Source organism: Chaetodon auriga, chromosome 2, assembly GCF_051107435.1.
Source record: "Chaetodon auriga isolate fChaAug3 chromosome 2, fChaAug3.hap1, whole genome shotgun sequence".
Taxonomy (NCBI): domain Eukaryota; kingdom Metazoa; phylum Chordata; class Actinopteri; order Chaetodontiformes; family Chaetodontidae; genus Chaetodon; species Chaetodon auriga.
In genome coordinates this window covers 11,294,581-11,322,262 of record NC_135075.1, presented here as the reverse complement: position 1 = coordinate 11,322,262, position 27,682 = coordinate 11,294,581, and the positions used below count along the sequence as shown (strand labels likewise).

General features: G+C 42.0%; 2 protein-coding genes and 1 long non-coding RNA gene across 3 annotated transcripts; 1 reads left to right on the top strand and 2 right to left on the bottom strand.

Annotated features, from left to right (window-relative positions):
- Nucleotides 1-306: 306 nt before the first annotated feature.
- On the bottom strand, nt 307-3,389 carry LOC143335056 (uncharacterized). Its single transcript, XR_013078394.1, has 4 exons — nt 3,218-3,389; nt 2,683-2,984; nt 2,299-2,428; nt 307-1,990 (listed from the first exon to the last, which is right to left on the bottom strand). It is a non-coding gene; the product is annotated as an uncharacterized LOC143335056 (long non-coding RNA).
- A 15-nt stretch (nt 3,390-3,404) lies between these two features.
- Nucleotides 3,405-21,335, top strand: stx18 (syntaxin 18). Its single transcript, XM_076754139.1, has 11 exons — nt 3,405-3,604; nt 15,204-15,271; nt 16,685-16,800; nt 17,179-17,256; nt 17,452-17,518; nt 17,627-17,718; nt 18,994-19,085; nt 19,492-19,550; nt 19,934-20,003; nt 20,099-20,179; nt 20,312-21,335. The coding sequence occupies exons 1-11, from the start codon at nt 3,452-3,454 to the stop codon at nt 20,405-20,407; spliced, it is 972 nt and encodes a 323-aa protein (XP_076610254.1). The 5' UTR covers nt 3,405-3,451; the 3' UTR covers nt 20,408-21,335.
- Nucleotides 21,311-26,392, bottom strand: LOC143335049 (neuronal vesicle trafficking-associated protein 1-like). Its single transcript, XM_076754150.1, has 5 exons — nt 26,052-26,392; nt 25,609-25,742; nt 25,229-25,345; nt 23,610-23,720; nt 21,311-22,647 (listed from the first exon to the last, which is right to left on the bottom strand). Exons 2-5 carry the CDS (start codon nt 25,735-25,737, stop codon nt 22,447-22,449), a joined length of 558 nt encoding a protein of 185 aa, XP_076610265.1. The 5' UTR covers nt 25,738-25,742; nt 26,052-26,392; the 3' UTR covers nt 21,311-22,446.
- Between the last annotated feature and the right edge of the window lie 1,290 nt (nt 26,393-27,682).

Sequence of the window (27,682 nt, the reverse complement as noted above, 5' to 3'; positions counted from 1 at the left end):
ACAAAGCATCAAATTCAGAATAAAAAAGGATTAGCAAATTATCACATTCTGCTTTATGTTTTATACAGCATCTCAACTTTTTGGAATCTGGGTTGTAGAAGCGGTAATCTGCCGTATATATCACTATGACATTAACTATCATCAAAATGAAACCAGTGTTTTCAGTCCACAACAATGTATGTACTCAAACCAACAAATGATTCACACAAGACCAAACTGGTCTTGGTCTTATACTATATTGCATGGATTTATCTGTCCTCCAGTCTGAAACTCTGAAGTGGCAATAAGACAATGTCAGGCACCAAACATGGTGAATTCCTTCATTTTCATAGTAAAACATAACAAAAGCAGAAATCTATGTAATGATAGATTTTATTCTATAATATTTGCATTGCTGTATATTGGAATAAACAGAAGACACAAACAAACTTTGCTCAGTTACTTTTTTAGAACTTCAAAAGCATCTTAATGTCTCATTATAATGGGACTAAATGTGTCAGAGCAAACTACATTGACTAGCTCGCTACTGTAGCAATTACAGTACAGCACGAAGAAGAGTAATGTGTATAATCAAGCAATCATCAAACAAAGTATCTGGTTTCACCAGGTTTTCAGGTTTGTTCTGTTATGATGTACAGCCATCATCTGCCATAATGCACAACAGTAATAGTTGAAATCATGTGTAGTCTTAGCAATATGGTTGGTTGAATGTTACGATGACCAAATGTGACCTTGTTTGCAGGTGATGGATCATTTTGTCTCACCGGGGACTACTACTGGCTGACTGTGGTACTCACATGAAGGGAGGTGAGACCTAAGGGAGAGGGGATCAGCTCCTGCATGCAGTTGCTGATTCCTTCACACTCCTGGTGACCTGGCTGGCAGGTGGGAAGAGGCAAAAAGTTGCTTCAGTGTATTAAAGCAAACTCATGGTTGTCCCCCGTCTCTCTAGACCAACAGTGGAGTTAGCCGTGACATGAATAGCAGTTGAAAGGCATACTTTAGATATTTTGAAGTCACAACATGAAAAGCACAGGTAGAACCTGTATTACTAATTATGGCAGCACTGTGCACAATAGCTCACTGTTATGGCTTACAGAGACACTTAATGGTATGGTGTCATCATTATGATTAGTTACACCCGTGCTGTTTATGTCATAAGTCAAAATGTCTGCTGTGGAAATGTTAATTGGCCATTCCACAAAAACCAGGTATACATGTACCGGGAATCTGAACAACGTCACTTTGACACCTGTGGTAGGAATGTTGATTTGATACATATGAAAAATATAATTGTAATGTGTTTGTGATTTGCAGAAACGTACAGTGCCAACTGGTGACGGAAGGATCAAAACGCACTGGCATTGTCAAGTGTGACCTCACAAGCCTGATCGATATTTCTCAGCAGCAGAACATGAAATGCATCTCCAACAAATGAAACGTTCTGTTTTTGGTTTTCACTACACTTCGCTGTACAAAAAACATTACAGATTTCAGCTTCAGCACAAACAAACACTACTTGAATTTCTATTGACTTCAATGGTCACATTTCACAGGCAGGTACAAGCCACAAACAGATGTAACAAGTTATTCTCTGCAACTACTTCAGTCCTTGTTTAGTGGCTCTTCCATTTGCTTTTTCATCAGCTTAATTTTTAGTGTGTAATACTCCTCTTGCAGCTTGAGGACGGCCTCTTGTCTTCTCAGCACAGACATTTCCAAATCCATTCGCTCTTGCAAGGTTGCGCAGTGTACTGACTGTGGAGAAGTCGAGCAGGGAGTATCAAGCTGTTCTGCAGAGGCAGTAAAGCCAGCAGTGCGATGACTACTAAAATCCACTGCGAGTGATTTAGGAACGTTAGTAAAAGTTATTTTCTGTTTTGCTGGAGAAGCGGAGGAATCTGAATATGTAGGGAGATCAAGCTCGGTCAGGGGATGTTTGTTTGAGAATTTTTCATCTATTGTGAGGTCATATCCATCTTCATCCCCGCTGAAAACAAACAAACAAACAAAAAAAAAAACAAGCTTGTCTATGAATTCGTTTGACAAGAATGTGCATTTCATCCTTTACACATAAAGGGTCAGTTCATCCAAGTTACAAAAATGTATTTTCTCATTTTGTAGATTGTCCAATTGTAACTGCAAAGGACATCAAGTGCAAGTAAGTGAGAAAACACTGAAGGCTTCTTTTGTAATTGAGGTGATTGGGCTTCAATTACAGCTTCATCTTTTTGCAAATAAATGCTGTGATACAGTCTCGGCACATGAAAAGAAGCCAGCTAATAAAAAATGTATTACCTGTTTTGCTGAGTTTCCACCAACTCTGAGATTGATGAGTTTTTTCTTTCCTGTTGCAGCATGTCTGAGAGGTTCATCACAGAAATCACTACTTGAGTCACAGTGCTGAACTGATCGAGGGACAGGCCTTCTGTGAATGAAAAATCATGTTCTGTATTAAATAATGATGAATACAGAACCGTAAGTTCAATACAAAAAGTGACAAAGTGGATTTGCTTCTCTCTTACTCTCGATTTTTAACTCAAAGTGTATTCTTCTGCAGCCATCCCCACATATTCACCCTCAAGGTCTTGGCTTATTCCAACAGTCTTAGACTGTCAATTTAATGACACTAATTATAAGATTACAATTATATTTTTATTGCTAACAAACGATTTTCCTCACCTGTACCCGCTTGCCTTTTCTGTCGTTTGATCTCCTCCCGTGACTTTGCCAGCAGGTTTTCCCACTTTTTATTACAGTCAGAACCTGTACGCTGAATCTGTGGAAAGGCAGAGTTGATGGCTTGGGCTATTTCCTCCCAGGCTTGTCTTTTATCCAGTATTGAAATGCCAGTGCTGCACCTCCCTCTGATTATGCCTCTCCTCTCCTGCATTAACTGAGCAAGGAGAAGACACTCCTGGTCTGTCCAATTAGGTCGTCGCTTTCTGCTGTACATCCCTTCAATAAGTTGTAAAGGCATTTTCCTGAGAGAGAGGCACACACACATTTATTAGATGATTCATTATCTGTATGTACATTTTGTTCCCTATTGCATCCTTATAGCACATGCATACAGTGCAGGAAATTCAGCATGAATGAATATAAATATACTGCTACACATGATCATACAGTTGAAAGGTAATGCCATCCAGTTAAGTCTCTTTAAACTTAAGTTATTATATTTAAGAGATTTTTGGAATTCAAAGATTTTCACTACCTGCAACTCAATCAAGGTGAAGAATGACTTGATACCAGGTTAGACGCTTTCAGGGTGTAAATACTATGAGGATCAGTTCACGCTATAGTAAATAATCGCTGGTAAAACCTTAAGGAAAAATGTAAGGCTTTCTTCTCCGTCTCAGGGAAAATCCAAAGCGTCGCAGCACTATGACGTCCTCACTTGGTGACGTGTCAGTTTGTTTACAGCGGTGCGCGCAGCAGTTGCACAGACATGGCTGTGGATATAACTTTACTTTTTAAAGCCAGTGTCAAGACAGTGAAAACCAGGAACAAGGCGATAGGAATAGGCTTCGACTCTACTAAAGATGAAATTTTCAAGAGGAGCAGACCCAAGAGCGGCTTCTCTCCGAAGGCGAAAGAAGTGGTGAGTGTTTCCTCGAGCTAACTTGAGCTAACTGCGCTAGCGCTGACACACACTGACTTTAGGTGTACAGGCGGCTAAATACTGGGCTATGATGGTGAAATTGTTGCTCATGCTGTATTGTAGAAGCAGCAGTAAGCTTGGGAAGTGTGGACAGCAAGTTGGCTTATTCTGCATGCTCGGTGTTGCCACACTGAAACTCAGTGTTTGAGTTTAGTATAATGTGTACCAGCTGTTCATAGTTAGCAAGGCCTCTGAGCAGGGAGTAGCTATCTGTCTATCTATATATTTATATATAATGTCTTATATGCAACACAAACGAAACGGGAGGTAGGAGTGATCCTCTGTCACAATATACTGTTGATTTTATGTGATGATATCGTAAATTTTCTTGCAAATAAAGAGAAAAACTGGTAATAGATAAACATTACCAGGAAACAGTGTTTGTTTTATGCTAATCAAGCTAATCTGATATCTGACAAATGAAGGCACTTCACCGCAGTGATGCTAAAACCGCATGAAAAGCCAGTGTTGCCATAGTCATGCTTGTTGATTTCTGACATTGCCTATAATACAACCAGGGATTTTAAAGGCATAGCTGGCTTACTATAAAAGCTGTGGCAAATGCTCTAACAGCATGTCATCATATGAGAGATCATATGTGATCTCTCAGTAGATAGCACCATATTGGTCAACCCTAATGGGATTTGATCTGTTGACACATGAGTCAGCTGTGTTATACTTTGTTCTGTTTCTTGTGACGATAGTAGCTTCCCATTAAGATCCTATTACGTAATAGTAGAGGAGTACCATATCATATAATTCACAGTAATACCATTGGCAATGTAATATTACCAATATTCCGGCTTGTTTGATGCAGTGAAGTCATACCATTATGCTCAGCATCAACAAGCATGGCTGAAGGTGAAAGCAATATTGCTATTGGCTCTACAGTAAAAGGGGAGCGACTGCAGTGGTGTGGAAGTGGTTTGGTTACATAAGATCAGATGTACAACAAATCGTTGTAATATGTAAGAACAGCATGGAGACTGTTACAAGACAACAAACGTATTTCACCACCTCAGAAGCACCCAGTTTAGCACAAGGAGAGCCAAAAGTCCCACGAGGAGAGCTCATCAGCATTGTCAGTTCTAAAACAAGCAGACAAACCACATTGTCTCAGCAGGGCATCGGAAAGTTTTACATCTTATTTTGTCATATTGTCAACTATCATGATGTTATTTTAGGGCCGTGTTGTCAACTCTTACTAGAGAGGACAAAATAAATGCACTTATCAGAAATGCCCCAGTAGTATCATACAAGAAAATATAGCAGCATATGATTTCTGTGATCCTATTCATGCCCAAGAAACAATTTCACAGATATTAACCATGTGGTCTTGACTATAGTAATTTTCAGAGCACTCATGTGAACATTTCAGGATGCATTGTCAGTCCAAGTATTCAACACAAAGTAGCTTTCCACAGTCACCTGCATAACAGCCTTCCTTTGTCCGTCTTTCACTGCATCATTCTTGTCAGTTAGGATGGAACATTATGTCTACTTTTACTACACTCGTGTCTTGAGATTGAATATTGTAAAACTGGCTGAAAGGTCTTGTCTGTGTGCTACGTGTTATACTGTACATGGCACAGGTTTTGATTGGCAGACCAGATATTCATGCATCACACATGTTCTGTGTACAGTGCTGCTCGTCTGTACAGCCCTTCTCTGGACCCACTCACAAAGTATGGACGCAATGGTGTTGGTACATAGTTCAAACTAAATTGGCTATTTCCTCGTCTGCCCTGCTCACCTGATTTGTTGCACGCCTACTTGACAATTATATTCTAGAAAAATGTGGGCAAGTATTATTATTATTATTTTCCAGTAGAGATGAATAAATACTTTATGGACTAAAGACTGCAAAGAACATTACAACAGTTTAAGTCAGTCTTCTTCTGAAGATACATCACATCCAAAATGTCATGTACTGTACACAGAGGAATAATATTACTGCAATAGCATAGCACTCGTAAAAATGCCACTATTTATACTTGAACCTTGGTCAGACTACAGGAATTTTCAAATCCTGCCCAATGTGGCCAGCGCAGAATAAATGACTGCTCTGCTTGAGATCTAGGAAGACAAAAGCTAAGTTGTCTGAAAAAAAAAAAAAAAAAAAAAAAAATCACATTGCGCCAACTGGCCAGACTCAAAAGTTGTGAGCCCAGAATATTTTGTGCCAACTGTCAGGTCCGAGTGCCACTTCTCCCCCGACACTGACAGGCCTGGATGCTGGGCTTTGAACTGACCCAGAAAATTGCCCATGTGGTCTAGACTTTAAGCAGCCGAAGCATTACTTATGGAAATAGAGGAGAGCGTTCTCCTTGCTTTATTTACATTGAATAGACCTGGCAAGTTTTCTTATAATGTCCTGAACTAATTGAAACAGACATTCAATAGCCGGGTTTCCATCAGCATATTTTCATGCACATTTTGAAGTATCGCATGAGATTTAAAGAAACTTCCTCAATGGAACAAAAAAAGTTTTTATGCTCGCTTTAAGTGCTTTTTACCTTTTTCAAAAAAGAGTCAATGCACTTAATGGGAGATGAAAACGTAATTCCTGAAGAAGCTCTGATGGTGGGAACATTAAAGTCACATGACTGTTCAGCTGTGTCCGTTCCTCGAGGAGGAGGAGAAGAAGAAGAAGAAGAAGCTGCTCTCTGTGTCTTCCCTCCCTTCCTCTCTTCATTGTTCTCTTGTCAATGGCCAAGGCGACTTTTTCTGTTTCTTCTTGTTTGAGCTTCTTTTTCAAACAACTGGTTTTGTTTCCGGTTCACGACCTCTACTTCTTCTACTCTGTTTATTATAGTCATGCGTAAGGTAACCTATACTGCCACCTTCTGATGAAATGACGCTTTGCATAGCCAAGTTCATTGGGCCCAAACCAGCAGATGGAAATGTGCCTGATTCACATTTCTTTTCTTTTTTCACTTGACAGTTGAATTGAAACACGACTAATCTTAGAGAAGTGTTCAGCCATTCATTGTGATTTCATTGTCGGCAAAGAAAAAGTGATTTCAGTAGCTCTGTTGAAAGACTTTGCTTACTGTCTCCTAATATTGATTCTGTTATAAGAAAATTCACATGACCTTAAATATTTTGGTGAAAAAAGTTATTTTGAACCTCTTGTCATGCGACACTGAGCGTAAAAACTTGCCAATTTGGCGTTTAATTAGTTCAGGAAACATCACAAAACTTCTCAAATTTGATTCTTCCATTGAAGCACATTGACATCGTCAATGATTGGCAATAGATCAGCGGTAACTAAAGGCTTTGCTCCTTGTCAAGAGTGTCGCTCCTACAGCCAGAGGTGCTTGGTCTGACATGAATATCGCGAATACAAACCTCTTCAAAGGCACCTTGAAGAACCACTTTACGTTTCCCTCGGGGAGTCAGGACTTTAAGTTGTACCTGATGTGTGCAGCCATCAGTCTGAGGCAAACGTGAGCCCAGTGGCAGCAGCTCTGCACAACCAGGTTTTTGTTATGTTCTGTTACGTTGATATTAGAAATGGTGGTTTAATAAAAGCAGTGGTGCTGATTCAAAGAAACCCAAACCTATCCTGTGGTGCCTGCCCTCTGCTCTCCTCCCCCCCACCGCCGTCTCCCTCACGCTGCAGATATAATCTCAAACCATCTCGGTGAAGCTGCTTTTGTAGAAATTGAAATTGCGAGTTTGGAATGTCCTGACTGCTTACAGTTATGTTGCGGTTTTCACCCACAACTCAACTATCCATTCTTCTCTGTGCAGTCTGACATAGGCAGCATTTTTTGTTCAATTCCCCTCTTCACATGTATGACTCCATAAACATGCTGCAATAACATTTTCTTTCAGCTCTCGAACAATTTCTTGGGGAAAGCCGATCCTCCCAAGAGCCAGTGATTAAAGGTGGAAGATCAAAACAGAGAAAATATTAAATTAGGTCCCCAGTAACAATGTTGACGGCCGGCACCTAATGCGCAGCAGATGTGGATACCCTTCAAGACATGCATAACTCTCCAAGTTCCCACTGAAGCTTCACAAAAATAGAAAGAAAACATCAAAGTTGACAAATACACAGTGGTCCTGTGAGGCTTTTTCCCCTTCAAAAAGCCTCTCATTGCAAAAGGAAATGTAGCTTCTTTCGTGGCAGTGCAAGAAAAGGCATGATTGACTAATAAGAGGGCCTGTGTTTACAGGGTGGGGTTCGGTCAGGGGAATCTTCTACCTCATAGGGGTCGGTTTGGGGCACTGTGATCTCCATTTCATTGCTCACCTCGGCTCTCTCCGCAGCATGCTGCCCTTCTCGAGTTTAAATGGAGAGGTCACTTTAAAATTGGTAAATTGTGTGTAGAAAATAGCGCTTGGCTCCCCGCTGTGAATTTAGCATCGGCCTTCCAAAATTGGCTCCTTCGCACAGTGTTTTCTTAGAAACCCTGAAGAGTATGGCCCTCAGCCAGCACTTAAAAGTATGTTGTGCTTTTGGGGAGGGGGGCTCTTCCCCATGACAACTTTCACATTGAAATAGTGTGCTCATGTATTCTCAAAACATTTAGTTTGAATTTTAGGAGTATGGTCTGGCTTACTTAATATTTTTGTTAGTGACGATCAAGTTTCGAAGCCCAAAATGGTTTTTAAACACTCTCAGCTTCATCAAAGTTATGCGTTGGGCATACTCTGGACTGTACTGGCCCAAATAATGTCAGATTATGAACATGAAAGTAAAATACTTTCCCAATGAAATACACTGGGATATGTTAAATCAGTGATGTGCAAATTTCAAAGATGGAAACCAAACTTTGTAGGGTAATTTTTATGATATTCACAGATCTTTTGCATTTAACAGATCGTGTTCGGGAGCCACAGCAGCAGATGGAATACATCAATGACATTCATGAGTTGCCATTAATGTCAACCATTTAGGGAATGAAGTGCACAAGCCTGGAAGTTTGCCCTTTTGTCTTGAATATGTTTCCAGGCTTCTTAAAATAAAAGTTATCGTCAGTGAAGTAACAAAGTTAAAACATTTCTGGTAGAAGCACGAAGATAACATTTAGCAACTTGAATATTGACAAAATAGCCTTATGCAGGTCCAATGAATAGTTCTGAGAATAGAAAAGCACACTCATCAGAACACAGACTGAACTGGCACACAGGTAAAAACATGCTCACATGCAGCTGTCAAAGCCACGACTGTACTCAGTCAGTACTTGAGCCATGGGGAAGTGATTTGCAGGGATCACCCTGAGATGAACGTGCTGCTAAATGGTCTCTTTACCAGTTGGCCTAATCTCTGCACTGTTTTCCCACGAAAGCCAGGCAAATTGAATTTTGAGGCATCTGCTGTCAGGCCTGAACACAGTCTTGATTTTGTTTCACTGCGTGCAACAACATGTTTTTGTATGATTCATGAAGATGAAAATAAAAGAGGAAAAAGTGGCGAAATGCAGATTTACAGATGTATGTCAAACTCTTAAATCATGAGACGGACACCAGATACTCTGCAGACTAAATAGTTTAAGTGGAACAAAAGTAATGCGGAGCTCGACAGACGAGGCTCAATTTCGACATCTGAACGTGCAGCAAATCCAAAGCAGCAGCTGTTGACGCTTTTTGAAGAATGTTGTCAGGCTCGGTCATGAGACATCCTCAGTTATTGTGATGTACAGTCACTGAAATACAACCAATACACATGACAGCAGGCTGCATACTTGACCCTGACACTCCAAAGTACAGAGTCTGAACCATGAGACGACAGCAGATGTGTGCTCCTGCTCGCAGGAGACATAGTTCTGCATTAAGATGTGCAGTGTGGCTTGGGCTATTAATCATGTGTAGTCCTTTCACATTTATATTGAATGCATCAAGTTAAACTGAGGCAGGTGATGTTGAACTAATAGTCAACATATTGTTTACTTCACTTGTGGTCACCATTCATCCACAGTAGATGAAAGACATGGTGTTAGGCAGAGGTCAAGAGAAAAAGAGTGTTTTTAGGGTCAGGCAGAGTTACTCTCAGAGACGCAGACTCTGCAAGTCTTGTTTCCATCTTTGTAATGAAGCTGAAGTATTACAGTGTTGTTTGAATCTGTCATCACAGCATTTCACAGCTGAAATGTATCGTTTCCAGGCGTACACACTTTGCTTATAGCTGCTTTCTCCACTCCTCAAATAGGATGGCTTTATTCAGATCAGTTGTATTCTATCAGATGCTGATGGGACATTTGTTTAAATGCACAGTTCCTCTCGTTTTTGTAGCTTTCACTTTTTGAGACCAGATTTGAAGTTTAGAGTCTGTTTTCCTTTTCCCTTACAAATTCACCAATTAACCATCTCTGAAAGTTGTCTTGTCACCTTCTGAACTCGTGACTTTATACATTTTATATTCCACGACTAGTTGTCGTTAGGGCGGGGTGGCTGGACAAACACATCGGCTGTCGCTGATTGGCTCAGTCCATTGTCAGGTTGGGTTTGTTGGAGAGCAATTTTTGTCATTTTGTTTTGCTAATTTATGGGGTGCCTCGAGTGAGAGCCGCCGCTCAGCGACAGTCTTTGTTCAGAGAGCTAGAAACAGCATGGAGAGCCTGAATATTTTCACATCTAATTCAGTGAATTAAAGGTTTATTTCAACTGAACCAGAGTGTTTTATAATCAGCCAAGACACTGCTCAAACTATGGGGCCTGTACACGTACATGCGCGAATATATAAAAATATATAAACGGGCTGATGGTGGCCAGGTGGAAAATTTTAACTTTTCGCCCAACCGTAGTTGTGGCCCATGCTATTTATTTTCTTCCTTAAATGTCCCTGTCATTGTAAGATCATAAGTCTGTGTAAATATACTGGATATTTTTTTAACGTATTTTTATTTTTTAATAAAGGTTCTTTTTTAAGTACCTTATCTCTAACATCAAAGTAACAGGTGTGACAGTTTTCCCATTTTTCCAACGTGTGATCACTTTTCAGTCTGATCTCCATCAAATGCTGAATCAACATTCGAACACTGTGCAGCTTGTTTTCTGTTCATTGTTTAAAGCTGGTGTTTCTGCACAGTTGCAGATAAAGATGAGGCTACACGAATATTATGAGTATTATACTCTTTATAGGATTGGATTCCAGTGATGCATGCATAGGATTGTTTCCAACTCATATGATCCAATTTCAGCTGACTCCAGAGTGTTGTGAAGTCCAACTGTCAAAGTTTATTGAGTGCCTACATGTATTTACTTTAATGAAACTGATGAGCTTTATTCATTAAAAAAGGTTGATTTAATAAAACACGACTAATTTAATCTGATGAATCACTTTATTCAAATTGAAGGGTTTTTTTAGGTTGATGACATCATAAAATATGATGACAGACATTCAAAGCTTCATGAGAAAACCTCGATAGAAGCTTCAAACGTAAAAGCAGTGACATTCGATACAGCCCGAATCATTTATCACCTTTACTGTGTTCAGAGTAGCTAAAGGAAAGCTGAAACTCCTCCATGTGTGCGCACACACAGTTCAAATGACTTGACACAAATCAAAAACAATGTGGGTAATGATGAACTGGCAATGCTGCGAGAGGCACCTTCCCAGCGTGAATGTGAGGTGTGTGCAATTTTGGATTTTAATCTTTAAAAGAGGAAGTGAGGCTTGATAGGGGAGCTTTCAGGGAAAGTCACTTTCTGTGCATTGCAGTAATACAACCAGCATGCGGGTGAATCTGACTCAGTACTATTTAGATGGAAACAATGAGTAAGAGGAAGGGAGGGAACCCGTTCATTTACCTGATTAACAGACTTCAGAAAACATGTCGTGGTAACTGTTGTCGTATTACATAATCGTTCTCCTAATTGCAATACATTCTGTACAGCACGCCACGCCCTGCGTTTCTAAAACATCAGCTCCATCTGTGGGACTGCGACTTGTCACTTGTTGTCACACACGCCCGTCAACGTTGCCTCTGTTTTTATTCGTTTATGTTGCGCACTGCAGTGTCCACAGGTTTCGTGAGTGAACCGTGACAGGCCCGGCCAATACATCTGCTTCTTATGAAATTGATTGTTGAAATGTGATTTAGTTGCCTCAAAATGCAGCAGGGTAGTTTCCATTGAATTTTGTCCAAAACAGAAAAACCTTCAAGACCTGTCTCATCAGTGCTGTCTGTCACCTACACAGTCAGCCTCAGACTGTGATTCACAAAGAAGCCTCTTAAACACTTTCCGATCTTTGTAAATGGGAGAAGATATGTAGATGTATCACTGTCTTTCAGCACAGTGGCACAGTTACGTTTTTCTCTCAGCTTTTCATTCTTTACAGCATGCGATGTCTCCGTTGATGTGCCTCAGTGTTTGCTGTTTGAAGCTTGCGTTTTCACGTTTTGTGTTCACGCATGATTTGACCTGCATGATCAAAAATGAACAAACAGAAAGACTGTATACAAGCGCCGCTCACTGCGGCTTCCAATCCAAATGAATTATCCCGTAAAAATCAAGACACATTAATGCAACTTAAGCGCATTTCAAAAAAGGTCAGAGACCCCGTTCATAAATAATCCTACAGTTTCCTTTGATGGTACTTTTTGTTTGTTTATAGAGCGGACTAAGAGCGGTCTGACTATGAATAGACACAAGAAGACAAAACTGAAGCCATTAGAAAGTCAGACATAAACATGATAATAAAATCAACATGCGGCAGAGTCTTCTCCACTGAAGCATCCTCTCTGTATCAGACCCACATTCCTAAACACAACATGGCATGGCATCAGTATGGATCGCCCTCGGTCAGGACACACAGGGTCTTAAACCAAAGCGGGGCAGTCATCATCGAATTCTGTCAAGTCACCTGGATTTAACAAAACAAAGAGCCATCCAAGCCCTTTAGAAATCTGCTAGCTAAGCCTTTTTTCTTTTCTTCCTCATAATAATCCCCCCTGATGGTTTGTTTGGGCTCAATCTGGGGCTGCAGGGAAGTCGGGGGGGACGGAGAAAGTGAGGAGGTAAAGTGGGGGTCTTTGATGATGACGAGATTAGATGTAGCCCGGCAGACTGTCTCCTGCCTTCGCTGAGAGCTCGGCCTCACACACACCTATGGCAGTTGCACGTAGGCATGCACACACACTCGCATATAGCTGCATACACACATATATGGTGAGCCACATGCACAAGGCCACCCCCTTCCTCATTGTTGAGGAATTACTTGCTCTTTAGGGTCTTAAGTTACAAGAGCAATTGATCCCTCTGACCCCCTGCAAACCCTTGAGGTTGTGCTGGGAATCTGAGCTCCAATGTATACACACAGGAGACAGCTCAACCCCCAGAGCAGCACTCTTGACACTCCCCGGCACCCCCACAACACACACACACACACACAAACACACACCTCCGTTTGTTGTCTGTTCCAATGCTGTGGTGTTAGCACTGCCTGCTGGTCTAGAAAGTGCGTTACCATGGACAGACCTCTGCAGGCAAACACAGGGTGTATATAAATAAAAGGCTGATGCCAAGTGCTAATTGCAAGCAGAAAATATAGTTTATGGTAAAAGATAAATTAGTCATGCCATGTAAGAGGTTATATTTTCCACTTTGTGGCAGCGCAAGGATGGTCTTGAAAACTGAGAATTACTGAAACTCGAAAAAGTGCTTCCACAGTGGTTTTCTTAGCTATAAATAAACATTTTACCACCAGAGCTGGTTTTACTTGAGATAGGGGAGTTGATGGCGTAACGAAATCACATCATGACCACCGCCTCATCGCGCCACATGTATAGCCCTCAAAGGCCTGAACCGATCTGAGCCCCTCTGAAGGTACAGATAAACACACTGAAGGGAGGTTTACGAGGTGACGTCGGGCCAGTAATTAACAGCTTCATTATCCATTAATCTGCAGATTATTGTCTCATTTAGTTGTTTGCAGAATGTCAGCAAATAGCAAAAAACGGCCATCACAAGTTTCCAGAGCTCCAGGTGATGTCATAAAATTTCTTGTTTTCTCCAACGAACAATCCAAACCTCAAAAATATGTAGTTCACAATCAAGGAAGAAGAGAAACAGAAGATATTCACATTTGAAAATAAGCTTTTAAAAGAAATGATTTAATATCAAAATAGTTGCACATCAGTGTTTGAGTCATTGACTAACTGATCAATGGAGTAATTGTCTCAGCTCTGTACCACATTAAATAGATGACTTAACATTAGGCTTCAGTGTATCATCTAGCAGGTGAGCTACAACAAATGAAACAGCAGCCAAGAGACTAAATGAAGCACGAACTAAGACGCCACAACTCTTAACTCATTCTCAATAAAAGAAACAAATGTGTTATTCGCAAGAAAACATTATTGTTAACCAGGACATTATAAAAAGCCGCTTATTGGTCGTTTTGGAAAATGCTGCCAACCTGACAGGAGCTGCCTCCAGAGTTTCCTCATTCGCTGAGACACTACAACACAGACAGGGTTTTCAGAGACTTTGAACCATAAGAAAGGTTCTCTTCTCCCTTCAACCCCCTTCTAAGCTCAACTGCTCTGAACAACAATTAACTCTTGACCTCAAATAATTGTATTATTACAAGGGTCGGCTTGCCTTCGCAGCCCTTACCCGAGTCATTGCCCCACAGCAGTGTCATACGTCACCGAATTACCTTCTAAACCAAAGACGGAGTTCTAGCTTTCTAACAAATTGCTCAGCTCTGTTTATCTTGACACCTTCTTTCTGCAGTGAAAACTGGTCATTTTTCAAATGTCAGCTCAAATAAAACACCGCTCCGGGTCACCGTGGCTCAAGGAATGAATGTTTAGAGACATTATTAGACGGCTGGTGCCAGGTTACCCCTTATAGCCGAGGCAATTTGATAATTGAGGTTGTTAGAGCGAACAAGCTGAAGGCCGAAGACAGCGTATCAAAATAATCTCCCACGGTCTGGGGTCGCTGTCACAGTCAAACTCATTGTGTCATTTTTCAATCCTGAGCTTGTCTGAGCTCTGTCTTCTTCTGGATCTAACAGAGCCCGCTGTGTGCGTGTTCACACCCACTTGTACCCTGCCAGCAGAGCTCTGTGGACGGGGAAGCAATTTGGTCTTTTTTAATATTTGACCGATTACAGGAGCAAATATTGGATTGAACCAAGTTTCCTCTGGTTTCCCTGTGCACACATGCACTTGGACATTTTCTCTGTGATAAATAGCAACAGATCGCAAATTTAAAGCTTATTAGAGATGGCTCTGTCAGTGCTCTGTATGCAGCCGCTCATGGTTTTATTTATGAGAGCTGTTTGACAAGGAAATTGGAGGTTTGATTCCTGTATGTCGCAGACTTGATGAATTGTCAAAAGCAAATATTGAGAGTTCACAGCGATAGACGGACATTGGTCGCCTGTCGCATCCAATAAACACAAAGTTATACATTTACTCTGGCTCTGTCTGTATGTGGTGGGGAGAAAATAGTTTCCTGGTAGGTGTCTAAAAAGTCTTTCTTAAGCTGTGTTGACATGGTTAAAGCATTTGAAGGAGCAACCGATGCATAGCATTTAAAGAGACTCATTGCTTCTTTCACTTTATTTTGGCAGATCACGAACATCACCAAGCTCAAAGACTTTCTGCTGCAGCACAGGAAAGATTATGTGAGCGCCGGAAGGTAAGCCTCTCCAAACAGTCTCAGTAATCCACCACAATCAACATCAGCACCGCTAAAACCCCTTCATGGCTTCAGGGGAGGCCAGAGGAGAGACAAGCACTTTGACTGTGACAAAATTCAGAGAAGGTCAAGAGTCAGGGCTACCTGAAGATACCGTCAAATATGTCTCCAGTGTGTGTGTGTGTGTGTGCTGCAGGGCTGTGTGCTGGCACAAGGTCAGCAGCGAGTAGGGTGGTCTGTAGCGGCAGGCTCCAGTCTAATTGTCTGGAATAATTGAGCTGCAACCAAGTGAAGAACAAATCACGCCCTGGGACTAATCCAGGCCTTCCTCCCTTCAAGGCCCCCTCTGTGCTTTGTAGGTGTGGCTCTGTGGAGTAGCCTGTGTTTTGTTAGGTTTGTTGATAAAGCCTCAAGAGAACACATTAACTGAACATTAGAGATGTCAGCGGGTGGAGCGCAGCAGTTTTTAGTGGTGGGAAAATCCATCAAGGAGCCACCAGTGGTATGTGCTCAGGTCTCGTCTACCTTCACCTCGCCATTAGCCGTACCTGTCCTCCAATTTTCTTATCAACTTCCTTTTTTCGCACTTTGACTTTGCCTGAAAGGATAATTAGGTACTATGGGTTAAACTGGATTCAGTTCCTGATGTTTATAAGTCGTGTAGCTGATCTTTTCGGACCAAGTACGGCTGCAGTTGAAATAAAAGCCTGACAGTCAAATAGAATTCAGTGTGTTACAACACGTATCTAAGACAGAGTCCTTCTCTTGGTTGTGTACTGATCTTTTTTATTCTAAAAAATCTGTTGAATATTTTCTCATTTTGTCTATAATGTGTCACAAAAAAGTGACAATTATCAGTCATAATTTCCCAGAGCCCAATGCAACATCCAAAACCCAAAGATGTAAAGAAAATGTTTGGCTTGAAAAATAACTTGAATAATTGATTATCTAAATAGTTGATGACAATTTTTTATTGTATATTCTTTTCAACTACATGAATGCTGGGACTTTTTGCAAGAATTTGTTTGATTAATCGAGCGAATTCAAAATCCACCTTGACACCAGAGTAAATCTCAATCATCAGGTTTATGTTCTGAGCTCAGGAGTGTCGTTGTGTCTTGAGGCACATCTTGTGTCCAGCAGAGGGAGACATTCAGTCTCAGCCACACACCATCACCAGATTGTTTGAGTTTCCTCTCATAGTAATAAAACATGAGCTCAGGTGAAATGGAAACCTGGAAGCTTGACTGTATCGCTTTGTTTGAGGGTTTGAACTTTGATGGACTGGAGATGTGTTCATGGGTTCATGAGAAGGGGAGGAGGAAAGCATCTCTCAATTTTTTCAATCAAATGATTTGCTTTTGATCCATGGCCAAACAGTATTTAAACTGACTGCTCTTGTGTGTTTTCCAGTCTCATCTCATCAGATCTTACCCGTATGACGGACAGTGAACGAGACCAGATTGACCAGGATGCTCAGATCTTCATGAGGACATGTTCTGAGGCCATCAAGCAGCTACGCAGTGAAGGTGTGTGCTTGTTCTACTGTGCAGCACATAAGATAAGATAAGACCGGATGAAATAAGATAGGACTTTATTGATCCCACACCAGGGAAATTTAGTCGTCACAGCCAGGAAGTTACGAGAAGCAAGCACAGTGACATGAACTAGTTTAAAAATATCAACAGAGCAGTAAAATATCTTTGCAGGTGATGCTCGTTCTGTCTTTCATTATGCGGCATTCATTAAAGGTACAGCTCATCAGATTTTATTTTGCAACTGTGTTAACTTTCAAATCATCAACCAGGAGCTGAGAGGCGACTGAATTTGTTGTTAGTTTTTGGCACTTATATCAAAAGCTGTGAGTTTGTCTTTAATCAGTGAATGTTTTGTTGTTGTCCGTGTAGCAGAGAAGCAGGTGACATCAGCCCAGGTAAAGGAGCACAGAAGGGCAGTGCTGGACCTCATTGAAGTGTATCTGAAAGGTGAGTACATTCAACTCATCGCAGTTCAGACAGCACATGTCTAAGAGCTTGTCCTCTATGGACTATTTTGTTTCAGGACATGTACTGGCTCAGGGAGTAGTGTGAATGTACACATACTGCATACCTAAAATCACTGAAACTATATTTCAGCCAGCCGGACTGCATGCTAACATGTGTGTCCTGATTATTTTTAAGGAGTGTGTAAGCTGTACTCTGAGCAGAGAGCCATCAGAGTCAAGAGGATGGTGGACAAGAAGAGGCTGTGAGTATTTGCAACAATCAGCTTAGTACTGTGTATCCTCATGCTTGGACTGTGGAGACTTTACAAACTTGCTGCTGAGTCACTTGACCCTGTGCTCTGGGGTTTCAGGTCAAGACTGGCACCAGAGCACCACAGTCGGGTGGAGAAAGCACCAGAGGTGGAGCCCGCAGAGGAGAAGACTGTCAAGGAGGAAAGCTCTGGTAAGGCAGCGAGTCCCCAGAGACGCTGTACTCTATTTCTGCACTGGCACAAAGACTGGAACAAGAAACCGTTCTGCATGTTCGTTCTTTCCTGACGTGACTTGTAAGCAGGACAGCAGCCTGCACTGCATTTAAGATGAATAGGTGACTACTACCTCTATCTTGCCTTTACATTGTATAAAAGTGTTCTTCATCATTTAGATTTCCACAGCCATGAAGGCAGCAGGACCAATGTTTCTGTGTCAGCTGCAGCCTCTAACATGAAAGGTGCCGTGCCACAGCGCTGCTCCATTATGCCTGATGATTCATTGTGGGTGCTTTGATTAAATCAGTACCATTAACTTGGGATTCTGCAGGTTCATGTAATTGAAACCATCAGATGTGAGGAGCCATTATCGTGTAGGGATGTACTTGACATTTGCAGTAACAAATCTTAAGATATCTTCAGATGAAAGGTCTCAAGGTTTTCTGGCATCAGTAGCGTTGAACTTTTAATTTGAAATACATTTTTATGGCATTATGATGTGTTACAGCTGCAGCAGTGCATCAAAAAGCAGCTTGTTTTCATTGTCATTACTGCGTTAACAGGATTATTATATGTACCATGAAAACTGCTTAAAGACACCACTTCCTCAACCCTATCATCCCTCAAGAGAAACAAAGTGAAAGTGCCAGAATTATGTGTTTTGATTGGCTCTTGTCCTTCTAATTTTCAACTAAAAATTGTGCATATTTGCAGTTTCATTTGTTCATGCTGTCACTGTTTTAAACTGAAAAACACTGGCCTCCTAAGTATCTCCACAAACTCAATCAACATGAAAAGGCCTTTGGCAGCATGTTTTTTACTGCATCTTGTCACTTTGCTACTGAACCTCTCAGACAACAATAGTATTTCTGTGCTTGGAGAAGCCCCTCTTCACTCTCCTCCATTTAATGAGCCATTTTCATCAAGCACCACCGAGAGCGCACAGCCAAGGCGTCAGACGAGTAATGTTTCATGATCATGATGAATCACCGCACTCTTACAATTTATATTACATCTATTCTCACTCAGCGCTTCAGTACTTCAAACTCCACTGTGGGCAAATGTAAAGTGACTACAATCATTTAACTAAATCTGTCTAACTAACCACACAGGCTTATATTTCTCCCTTCAAAGTGACAATTAACGACTTAATGAGCAATTCAGATGAACAAAGGGAAAGACGCAGTGCGTTTTGGCTGTTTTTGTAGACACACAAAGACTTTTAAAGTTGTCTTTTTTCTGTCCTGCAGAGAAGAGTGTGTCCGAGGTCCCGGACAACCCCGTCAACCTGTGGGAGGAGAGCCGAGTGGAGGACGAGCTGTCTCCTGAGGAGATCCAGATGGTGTGGCACCTCAGACGCCCTCATTCACTGTTCATGTCATACAGTATATTATGTAGATTTCTTTGTTTCATGTGTGTTCAGCCTTACTTGAACGATGTCTAAATGCACAGGGACAGGAGGCTTTTAGGGAGGATTTGTAGGGGTCCAGATGAATATAACCCCGGTTCTAAAAGAGTTGGGACACTGTGGAAAACATAAACATGAAGATTTGCAAAATGATGAATTGAAAACAATTCAGCAAAGGCATATTAAATGTTTTCCCTTCAGTGATTTTTGTAAATATATGTTTATTCTTCATTTGATGCCAGTCACCACAGCATATCCTAACTTCTAGTTACACTGAACATCTGACTTCTGCACAAGCATGACTGATGAGGATGTTTCAGTACTGTGTGTTTGTGTGCAGTTTGAGCAGGAGAACCAGAGGTTGGTGAGTGAGATGAGCAGCCTGGTGGATGAAGTGAGGTGAGTCCCGCTCAGCCAGCGTCACTTCCCTTTTTATAACGTCTGTTCAGAACTGTTAGCAGATGATGTCGGTGGTTTCCTTCTTGTGTGAATGTGTTACACACCGTCGCTCCTCCTCCACTAACTGCAGCGCCTGAGTGACTCAAACACCAGTTATGTAAAGCACCAGATGTGGATTCGGACAGAATGAAAATGACCCAAGGACATAGGTGTTTGCAGATGAAATTATTACTGTGGTATGTTTGTTCCAGATGGAACAAAATGGTCCTGAGGTGAAAATTAGCAAACACCAGACCTGCCCCTGTAATGCTAATGTCATCTGGAAGGGCTTACATATGCTTGGCACACGATTTTCATGGGTTTTGTCATGCTTTCCTTGCCAGGCAAATTGAGGGGAAAGTGGTGGAGATCTCTCGACTGCAGGAGATCTTCGCTGAGAAAGTCCTGCAGCAGGTGAGCTGACTTCCCTTCATTTCATTCACTGGGTCATTGAAATGCACAGTACTTTGAGGACGCTCATTGTTGGCATCGCTCTCTCTCTGTGACAGGAAACAGAGATCGACAGTATTCATCAGCTGGTTGTGGGTGCTACAGAAAACGTCAAAGAAGGCAATGAGGACATACGAGAGGTAATGTTCTCTGGATGGAAACAACCCGCCCATCCATTCTGAGTGTGCTCTTCAGACGTTATGGTGTGTTGTCCTTCGGTTGATGTTAATAAGTCCCGTCAGTAAAATGCCGTTTTGTTTACTTCTATCAAGGCAATCAAAAACAACGCCGGCTTCCGGGTCTGGATCCTGTTCTTCCTGGTCATGTGCTCTTTCTCTCTCCTCTTCCTGGACTGGTATGACAGCTAACAAAGCTCGCCGACGTGGACTCTGTATGACAGGAAACTGTGTGGCTCTGGCTCATAGAGGCGATGACAACACTGAGACTGAATGTACAGTTGTCCGTGCTGGACCCGGTGTTCTTCATGAAGATCCTGTGTTCAAGTGGAGACAGCAGCACTGCTATGGAGACAAGCTTTGTGTGCAGCACCGTGTCCACTTTAAGTGTGCGTATGGTCAGTCAGCCTTTCTCCACCTCGAAAGCAGCGATAATTTGCCGCCACAGTTCCTGTCTGACTGACTGAAAACCCCGACTTCAGATTGGAGGACACCGTGCAGACTGGCATTACGCTGACTTTGCTGTCTTGTCTACACTACTTTGATAGATTATCATCTTGTGTCCCTCAGTGACATATAAATTTAACTTCACTGTCAGATGTTGAGAATGTTTTGCTTTCCAGGCAATTATGAGCAGCAGAACAATTAATTTGATGTCTATCACAGCGTAACTGTACTGACACACCACTCGGTTTCTAGTAAAACTAAGCAGTGCTCTTAATTAAATTCTGTATCTCCTCTCTTTACTTCAGGATATCATTTTATAGCCGTTCAGACATTTGATATTTATGTCAAGCTTTCCGATAACATCAGCAGAAAGCCACGGCCTTTCTTGTTTCGTGTCAGCTAAAGAAGGGAAGCTGCCAAGAGGAGATATGATTCACACAGCCTCCTGATATTTCTGCTAATCTGTTTATTAGGATTAACCTATATTCTACTTCAAGCATTACAGCGCTCAGAATTTTTCTTTTGATCTTAACTGTGTTTCTTTTCTGCACTGAGGGGATTTAGCATTACTTTACTGGCGAGATTTACTCTGGAAGTAGTTCATGAAAATGTTCGTCACCATGTAGGGATTCCACTTGGACACTGGTGTGAAATGTGGGCACTTTATTTCAGTTTTCATTGAACATTTTTATGTAGCAAATGCACTTCAATGGTATTCATTACATTGTTTGAAAAAGGTACAGAATTTGTGACAGTTTAAGTTAAATGACAAATACAGAAAAAAGCAACAGGACAAGCGACTACTGTCAGATTGTTCCACTACATCAACCTAACTCTAGTATCTGTGATGGCTACCAACAGCCATCTACGGTGACATTAATCAATGCAAAGCATTGCGCAATACAGTGTCTTCACTAGCAATGCAAAAACATTCAATACAGTAGCATAAAATGTATGCTATGAAAAGGAACTGTTAAGTAAGTCTCATGTAGCCGGCAAAGAAAAGCACATGTTGATCACAAAGAGTGGAGACAATCATTAATGCTGGTTCAAAAGATTTGATGCATCAAATACTAAAAACTCCTGAAGAGCACTATATGCAGAGAGCAGTATGGGCTGCGTCAAAACAACACGATTAAAACAGGTTTTTTTCCGCTGGTTAAAAGGTTTCCTCAAGGTCGAGCCTCATTTATTCACAATATCATGACAGTAAAATATTTTGACACAGATGACCTCGGTTGCAAATATACTGCAAACATTGTCGCTCATGAGAAATTTACCACTTGCTGGACCTCGCGAAGGTCTGACATGCGCTATCAGTACTTGACGTATTTGAAAAGGAAGAGGTTGAAAGCAAACTGTTTTTAGAGTCCTGCGTGCACGTGTGTTAAAACAAGCGACGCGGACACGAGATGGTTCACAGTCATTTCACAATGTGAGTACTAAAGTGAGTTCTGTTACGTGTATGTACAAAGACAGTGAGTGTGTGTCTGTTTGTATTCCTGTGGCTTTTTTTTTTACACGCTGGCCACTCTGTTTTGAAGTGTAAATAAATAATAACATGTGCTATTCAAACGAACCATGAATCCACCAAACTGTAAGGCTCGCTTTGCTGAAAACACGTTCAAGATTTCCACAGAGAGCCGACCAAACTACATCAGCGAAGCAACAGAGCGCCTCAGGCAAGAGAAAGCCACGAGGACTCTGAGGTTTGCTTGAATGGCACAACCATATTATTTATTTTTTCCTGCAGCAGGTGAGGCCACCTCCTCGTCCCAGATTGGTTAAGCCAGTTTCTGGGCAGTCTCCGTCTCCTGCTGGGTGACCTTCTCCTCAGACATGATGGTCATCCACGGTGATACTGACCGGGTGATGGTCTGCTTGGCTATGTTGTAGTGGTTGATGAGGGTGAAGAGGCGCCCGCGGCCCCCAGGGCCCTGAGGGGGATAGTTACCATACATCCCAGCCGGCATGCAGCGACCTTGCTGCTCCAAAGAGAGGGAAGAAGATGAGACAAGGTGAAGAAAATGCTGAAGGTGGCAAAAGTGCGATGGAGTTCTGAGAAACAAACTGTGGTTGGGTGACTGTGACAAGACAGAGCAAAAGATCTTGGTTAAATGAAGAAGAACCAGAAGAAAAGATTTAGGGAACGCTACACATGTCCAGACAGGTGGCTGTATAAATGGATTAGACTGATACAGAAAATGAATTTCACAGCAAGACTAACTTTTACTGATCACTGATCAGTTGATTGGACAGTGTTTAATACTATTGTTAAGCATTTAGCTAAAATGCTAAGCTACCTGTGAGACTTGAGCAGTGACACGTGTACGAATGAAATCATAAGGTCAGCAAATTCAGTAATAACTCAATAATGTCCGTTACACACCAGTGCTTATCTAAGGACTTGCACATTAGCCAAGTAGCCGGCTAAGTAACGCTGTATCAGCATAGCTCCTGAACCCCAGTAGACTGACCTGAACAGTGGTGAGTTTTATTGTTATTGTTTCAACTTTTCAGTTGTACTGTCAGAGGAAGTTTGTGCTCTTTATCTTGTAAGTACTTTATGTTCTGATAACATTTGGTAGTGGTGAAATAGCTTGTGACATTCAAATAAAAATGTTCCTTTCAAATAGAAAATCATTCAATTACAGATCATGTCTACAAACAGAAAACTATTAAACTGTAAAACATATTTAAAGGGTAGATCTGAGAGGGCCTGCAAATGCTTGACTTCATTGCAACACACTGTAATAAAAGCACCGTTATGACAGTCTGACATTCTATATGGTTTATCTGTAAGGTATCCTTATTGTACAAATAAACTTAATTTATATTAACACATTTCAAAACAATGCTAAAGACACTTCACAAAGTAAAGAGCATCAGTTTACTCAGACAAGACATGTCACCATCCTGCAGGGTCACAGACAATGCTGCTGTTTACCGTGTAAATGAAGCTGTCGGGGCAAGGCTGCTCGTACTGGTAGACCTTGTAGACGACCAGGAACACCACACACACTAGGAAGGCCAGGGCACAGATCACCAGCAAGGTCACCTAAAGGAGACACACAACAGCTCCATCATCAGCACAAGGCCTGTGTGACGGCTCTGCTCAAGGACACCTCAAGTCTGCACTGAAAGGAGGCAAGATTTCGTTCCTTAACATGATTTTCTCTTGTCTGAGGCTGAGCTGAACTGATGTAGGCAAAGCGTACCCCTAGTTATATTTCGAAATACGTGACTGTATATAACAGTAACTGGCAGCCGGCCGGGGCTACAGGATATTCTGCATATAGCAACTCAACAGGAGAATGGCTTGTGTGACCATCTGTACAGCCCAGCTCTCACCTCTCAGGGGAGTTATGTAACTGCTTCTGGTGTTTCTAGGAAGTGGGAGGGGGGGACAAGACAAGGTGTGGGAGAAATTGCTTCATTATTGCCCAAGATGTTGAGCCCCAAGGTGCACGCGAGTCGATATGAATGCTATTTCGCTTGTGGAGCAGTCGGATTATGCGAAGCAAAGGCAGATATATTGTTCCATACTTCTGCGATGAACAGTTGGATGCGGGAAACCATGAAATCCTGCTGCAAATGTTGATTTTGTGCTGACAGAATATCCTTGAGGATTTCCTGGGCTGGGAGCAGGGTGCCATGCATCCGAGCACTGTTTGTACTGTTCCCCAGTATGTTTGGCACAGGTTTGCTCGGATTGCTAACAGCATGTATCAGTATGAATGAAAGGATATTCTGTATATCTGTCAGTACCAATCCTGCATTTGCACAGCAGAGCAGACAGTGCAACAAAGCAAAGCAACAGGAGATTATGAAAGAGACTACCTGCGATGAAAAGGCTGCCTGCAGCATTTCAAAGCACCGATGTGAGGATGCGAGCCGTGTTCTCTCAGACAGTGATGTGCCTCCTTGGCTTTCAGATGTTTGAGAGTTAAAGCTGTGCTACTAAAAGAAGCCTGACACACCTCACAGGGAAGGTTTCATCTGTTGATTCTGAACATGGAGGGGAGAGTATCGCACAGGCTGCAGAAATCATGTAGTTTTAGGAATTTTAAAGTGTGCAGTGTTTTATGTATGCAATTCAGTCAACCGGCTCAGATACGGAGCCAGGACTGTGTTTTGACCTTTAATTTCACATGAGCATATGTTTTAATCATTCTATATGGCATGAACCGCTGAATACATCTGCCGGCTAAGGAGGGCGTTGAGGGAGGCGGGAGAAATGCTGCCGTTTGGAGGCCATCGCCATGGCAGCAGCTGAATTAATGAGAGTTTCAGGGCGGGGTTAAGTGAATCATTGTGTTTGATGTCTCCCTGTGTAGCCCAGGAGGATGACGGGCTGCACAGGACACAAGAGATGAAGGTGGCCTGAGCAGAGAGGAGTAGAACTTGGATTGGAGGGGGGACATTATGACGGCGGTGACAAATGTCCTGAGCTGCAGGGAGACAGCTGTCTGCTCTCCGGCATATGCGTGTGTGGGAGTGTGACAGATATTTGGGAATGGGATGATGTGTGAAACACACAGACGATGGCAGCGACATTATTCTTACTTTGAGCCGCTCAGATACGCCTTCGATGATGCTTATTGAGAACTCTGCGATTTTGGGAGATCGGAGCTTTCCCTTCTTGCTCTCACCATCATAGTCAGCCTTTGTCTTTACCACCACCTGGTAGAAAACACAGAACACACACGTGCAGGAGAGAAGATCCGATCAGTTTGCCATCTTGGCTTCAGGAGGAAACAAGAGTTTACCAGAGCATGATGGGAAACACATAGAAATGATAGATCTGTAATGGTCACCCAAAACAATTCATTTGTTCCATTTTCACCATCTTAATTGGACTAATTGGAATAACAGAAATAAGAAACAAAGGCCCCTCATTATGACTCCATATGAACAGAAAATATCAAACAACAAAAAAATCTTACCTTATCTGGTGGAGGAAACTGCAGCTGACTGGCATCTAATGGTGTTATGAGGGGGATGGTGTCAAATCCGTCTTCAGAAACCACCTTCCCGTTATTTTTCTCGCTGAAATTATTCCCCAGTTTAACCATTTTCCCTGCACGAAAAAACACAAGCGCTTATTACTCCTCAACGAGGAGCTTTAACGATCATCCCCAGCTCCTGTATGCTTGCATAAATCAATCACAGGCGCTCCATCCAATTCAACCTCTGGGATTTTTCTGAAGCACATGCAAACAGCAGCTCAAATCAAACACAATGATGCGCACGGTGTGAGGCGCTTCGTGGGCCACGAGAAACCCTGTTAACCACAAAAGCGCAGGAGAGGACACGCAAGGCTTCGACATAATGGGACTGATGCATCACCGTGAAAAAGAAAAAGGATTCACGGCATCCAAACACTCACCAGCTCGGCCGAGTAGCGTCTTCAAACAGCGTATTTCTCCCGATGCGGTGACTTTATTGCGCCAGCGCTGCTATCTGTTTTTTGAGGTGTGACGCAGCCGATTTGCGGGGAGCTGGTGCACAATATGGCCAGCTGGGGTTGTGCGCCGCCTTACCTCCGAAGTGGATGCTGCTGCTGGCGTCTGGCTGCACTGCAAGTGATGTAACACCCTCATCACATCCATCCGTACTCATCTGATGACCCGGGAGCTGGAGCCCATCAGCAGCAAAGATTTAGAGAAACAATGTGGATGTGCATGATGCTTTTATTGTCTGCGCTGATGAGGGCAATCCTGCTGTTTCTTTCTTCTTCTTCTTCTTTTTTTTTTTTTTAAACATTTTTTACAGGCAATTGTAGAGTGTAATCTGCAAGATTTCAGTCTATGGTTAGTATGTTGTCTAAGTTGTAGTGTCTGCCAAACAAATAGATTTTGGTCATCTTTGCAGTCATTATGGACTCTCTAGCAGATTTAGTGGAAGATAAACAGACAAACATTCATAGAAAATGTGAAGTTATGGAGATACAGCCAGTCATTTGAAAGTAGTATATTTAAAAAAAAAACAAAAAAAAAAACACCAATTTAGTTTGTTTTGTAATTTATCAAATGAGAATTTGAAAATAATGTGACAGTGTAAAAACGACACAGCAGATTATCACTTGAATCTGCAGCTCCCCTCGGCTTTATAGAGCTTTTATGTGAGTTTCAGCTCGTTGCTATGCTGTCAGATTTTCAACTTCATCCCTTTGGTTCACTCACACACTGTTTTCTGTTTTCAGCCCAGCAGACAGACGCCATTGGTGACTAGCTGGTGAACACAGCGGAGCGTTTAGCAGGGAAAGAGCCAGATATTTCCCTCAGGCATTGGTAGAGACCAAAACAGAGCTAAAAGAGTCTATTTGACTCTAAATGAAAGCTAACAATGCTCTGTAACTGCTGGTGTATAAATAAGCAACACACCAGGCTGGAAAGCAGTGTGTCACTGCCCTCCCTGCGGTCAGAGTGTGCTTTGCTGCACTTGTAACCTGTAACAAACAGTGATGTCACAGCGTCCTGGGGTACATTCATACATCACTGCAGCAATGTGAAAACTTGGCTTTAAATCAAGTATTCCTCTATGACATTAAATATCATGACTAAAAAAAGCAACAATCAAAGCTTTAAAAAGACAGTGACCAACAGTAACAACTCCCCAGCTGTCATCAGCTTCAGACTCAGCAACTGATAAAGAACCATCAGCATTTCTACTTCTTTCTGCAAATACATCTAATCTAAAGCCCTGTCCTCTATAATTTAAATATTTTTACAAATACATTTTCATTTAAATGTGTGAGTGCGCCTCAGACCTGGTCACTGAGTTTATCTTCTGTTCATGTGTAAAGGAGAGGATTTTTTAAGTGACAGAATTCATGTGTGCTGTTTCCACGTTTTGTATCTTCCTATGTGCAGCACGCTCTGCACAGTTTTGATCAGATCTGTGACTGTCAACAACCGGCTGTTCGAGTCCAGTAGACTCTCTGGTCTTCTTTGCCAAGTATCCCCCCTCTCTATCAGCATGCAGTGAAGACTTCACTGAGAAGGACCCCCAAGGGCC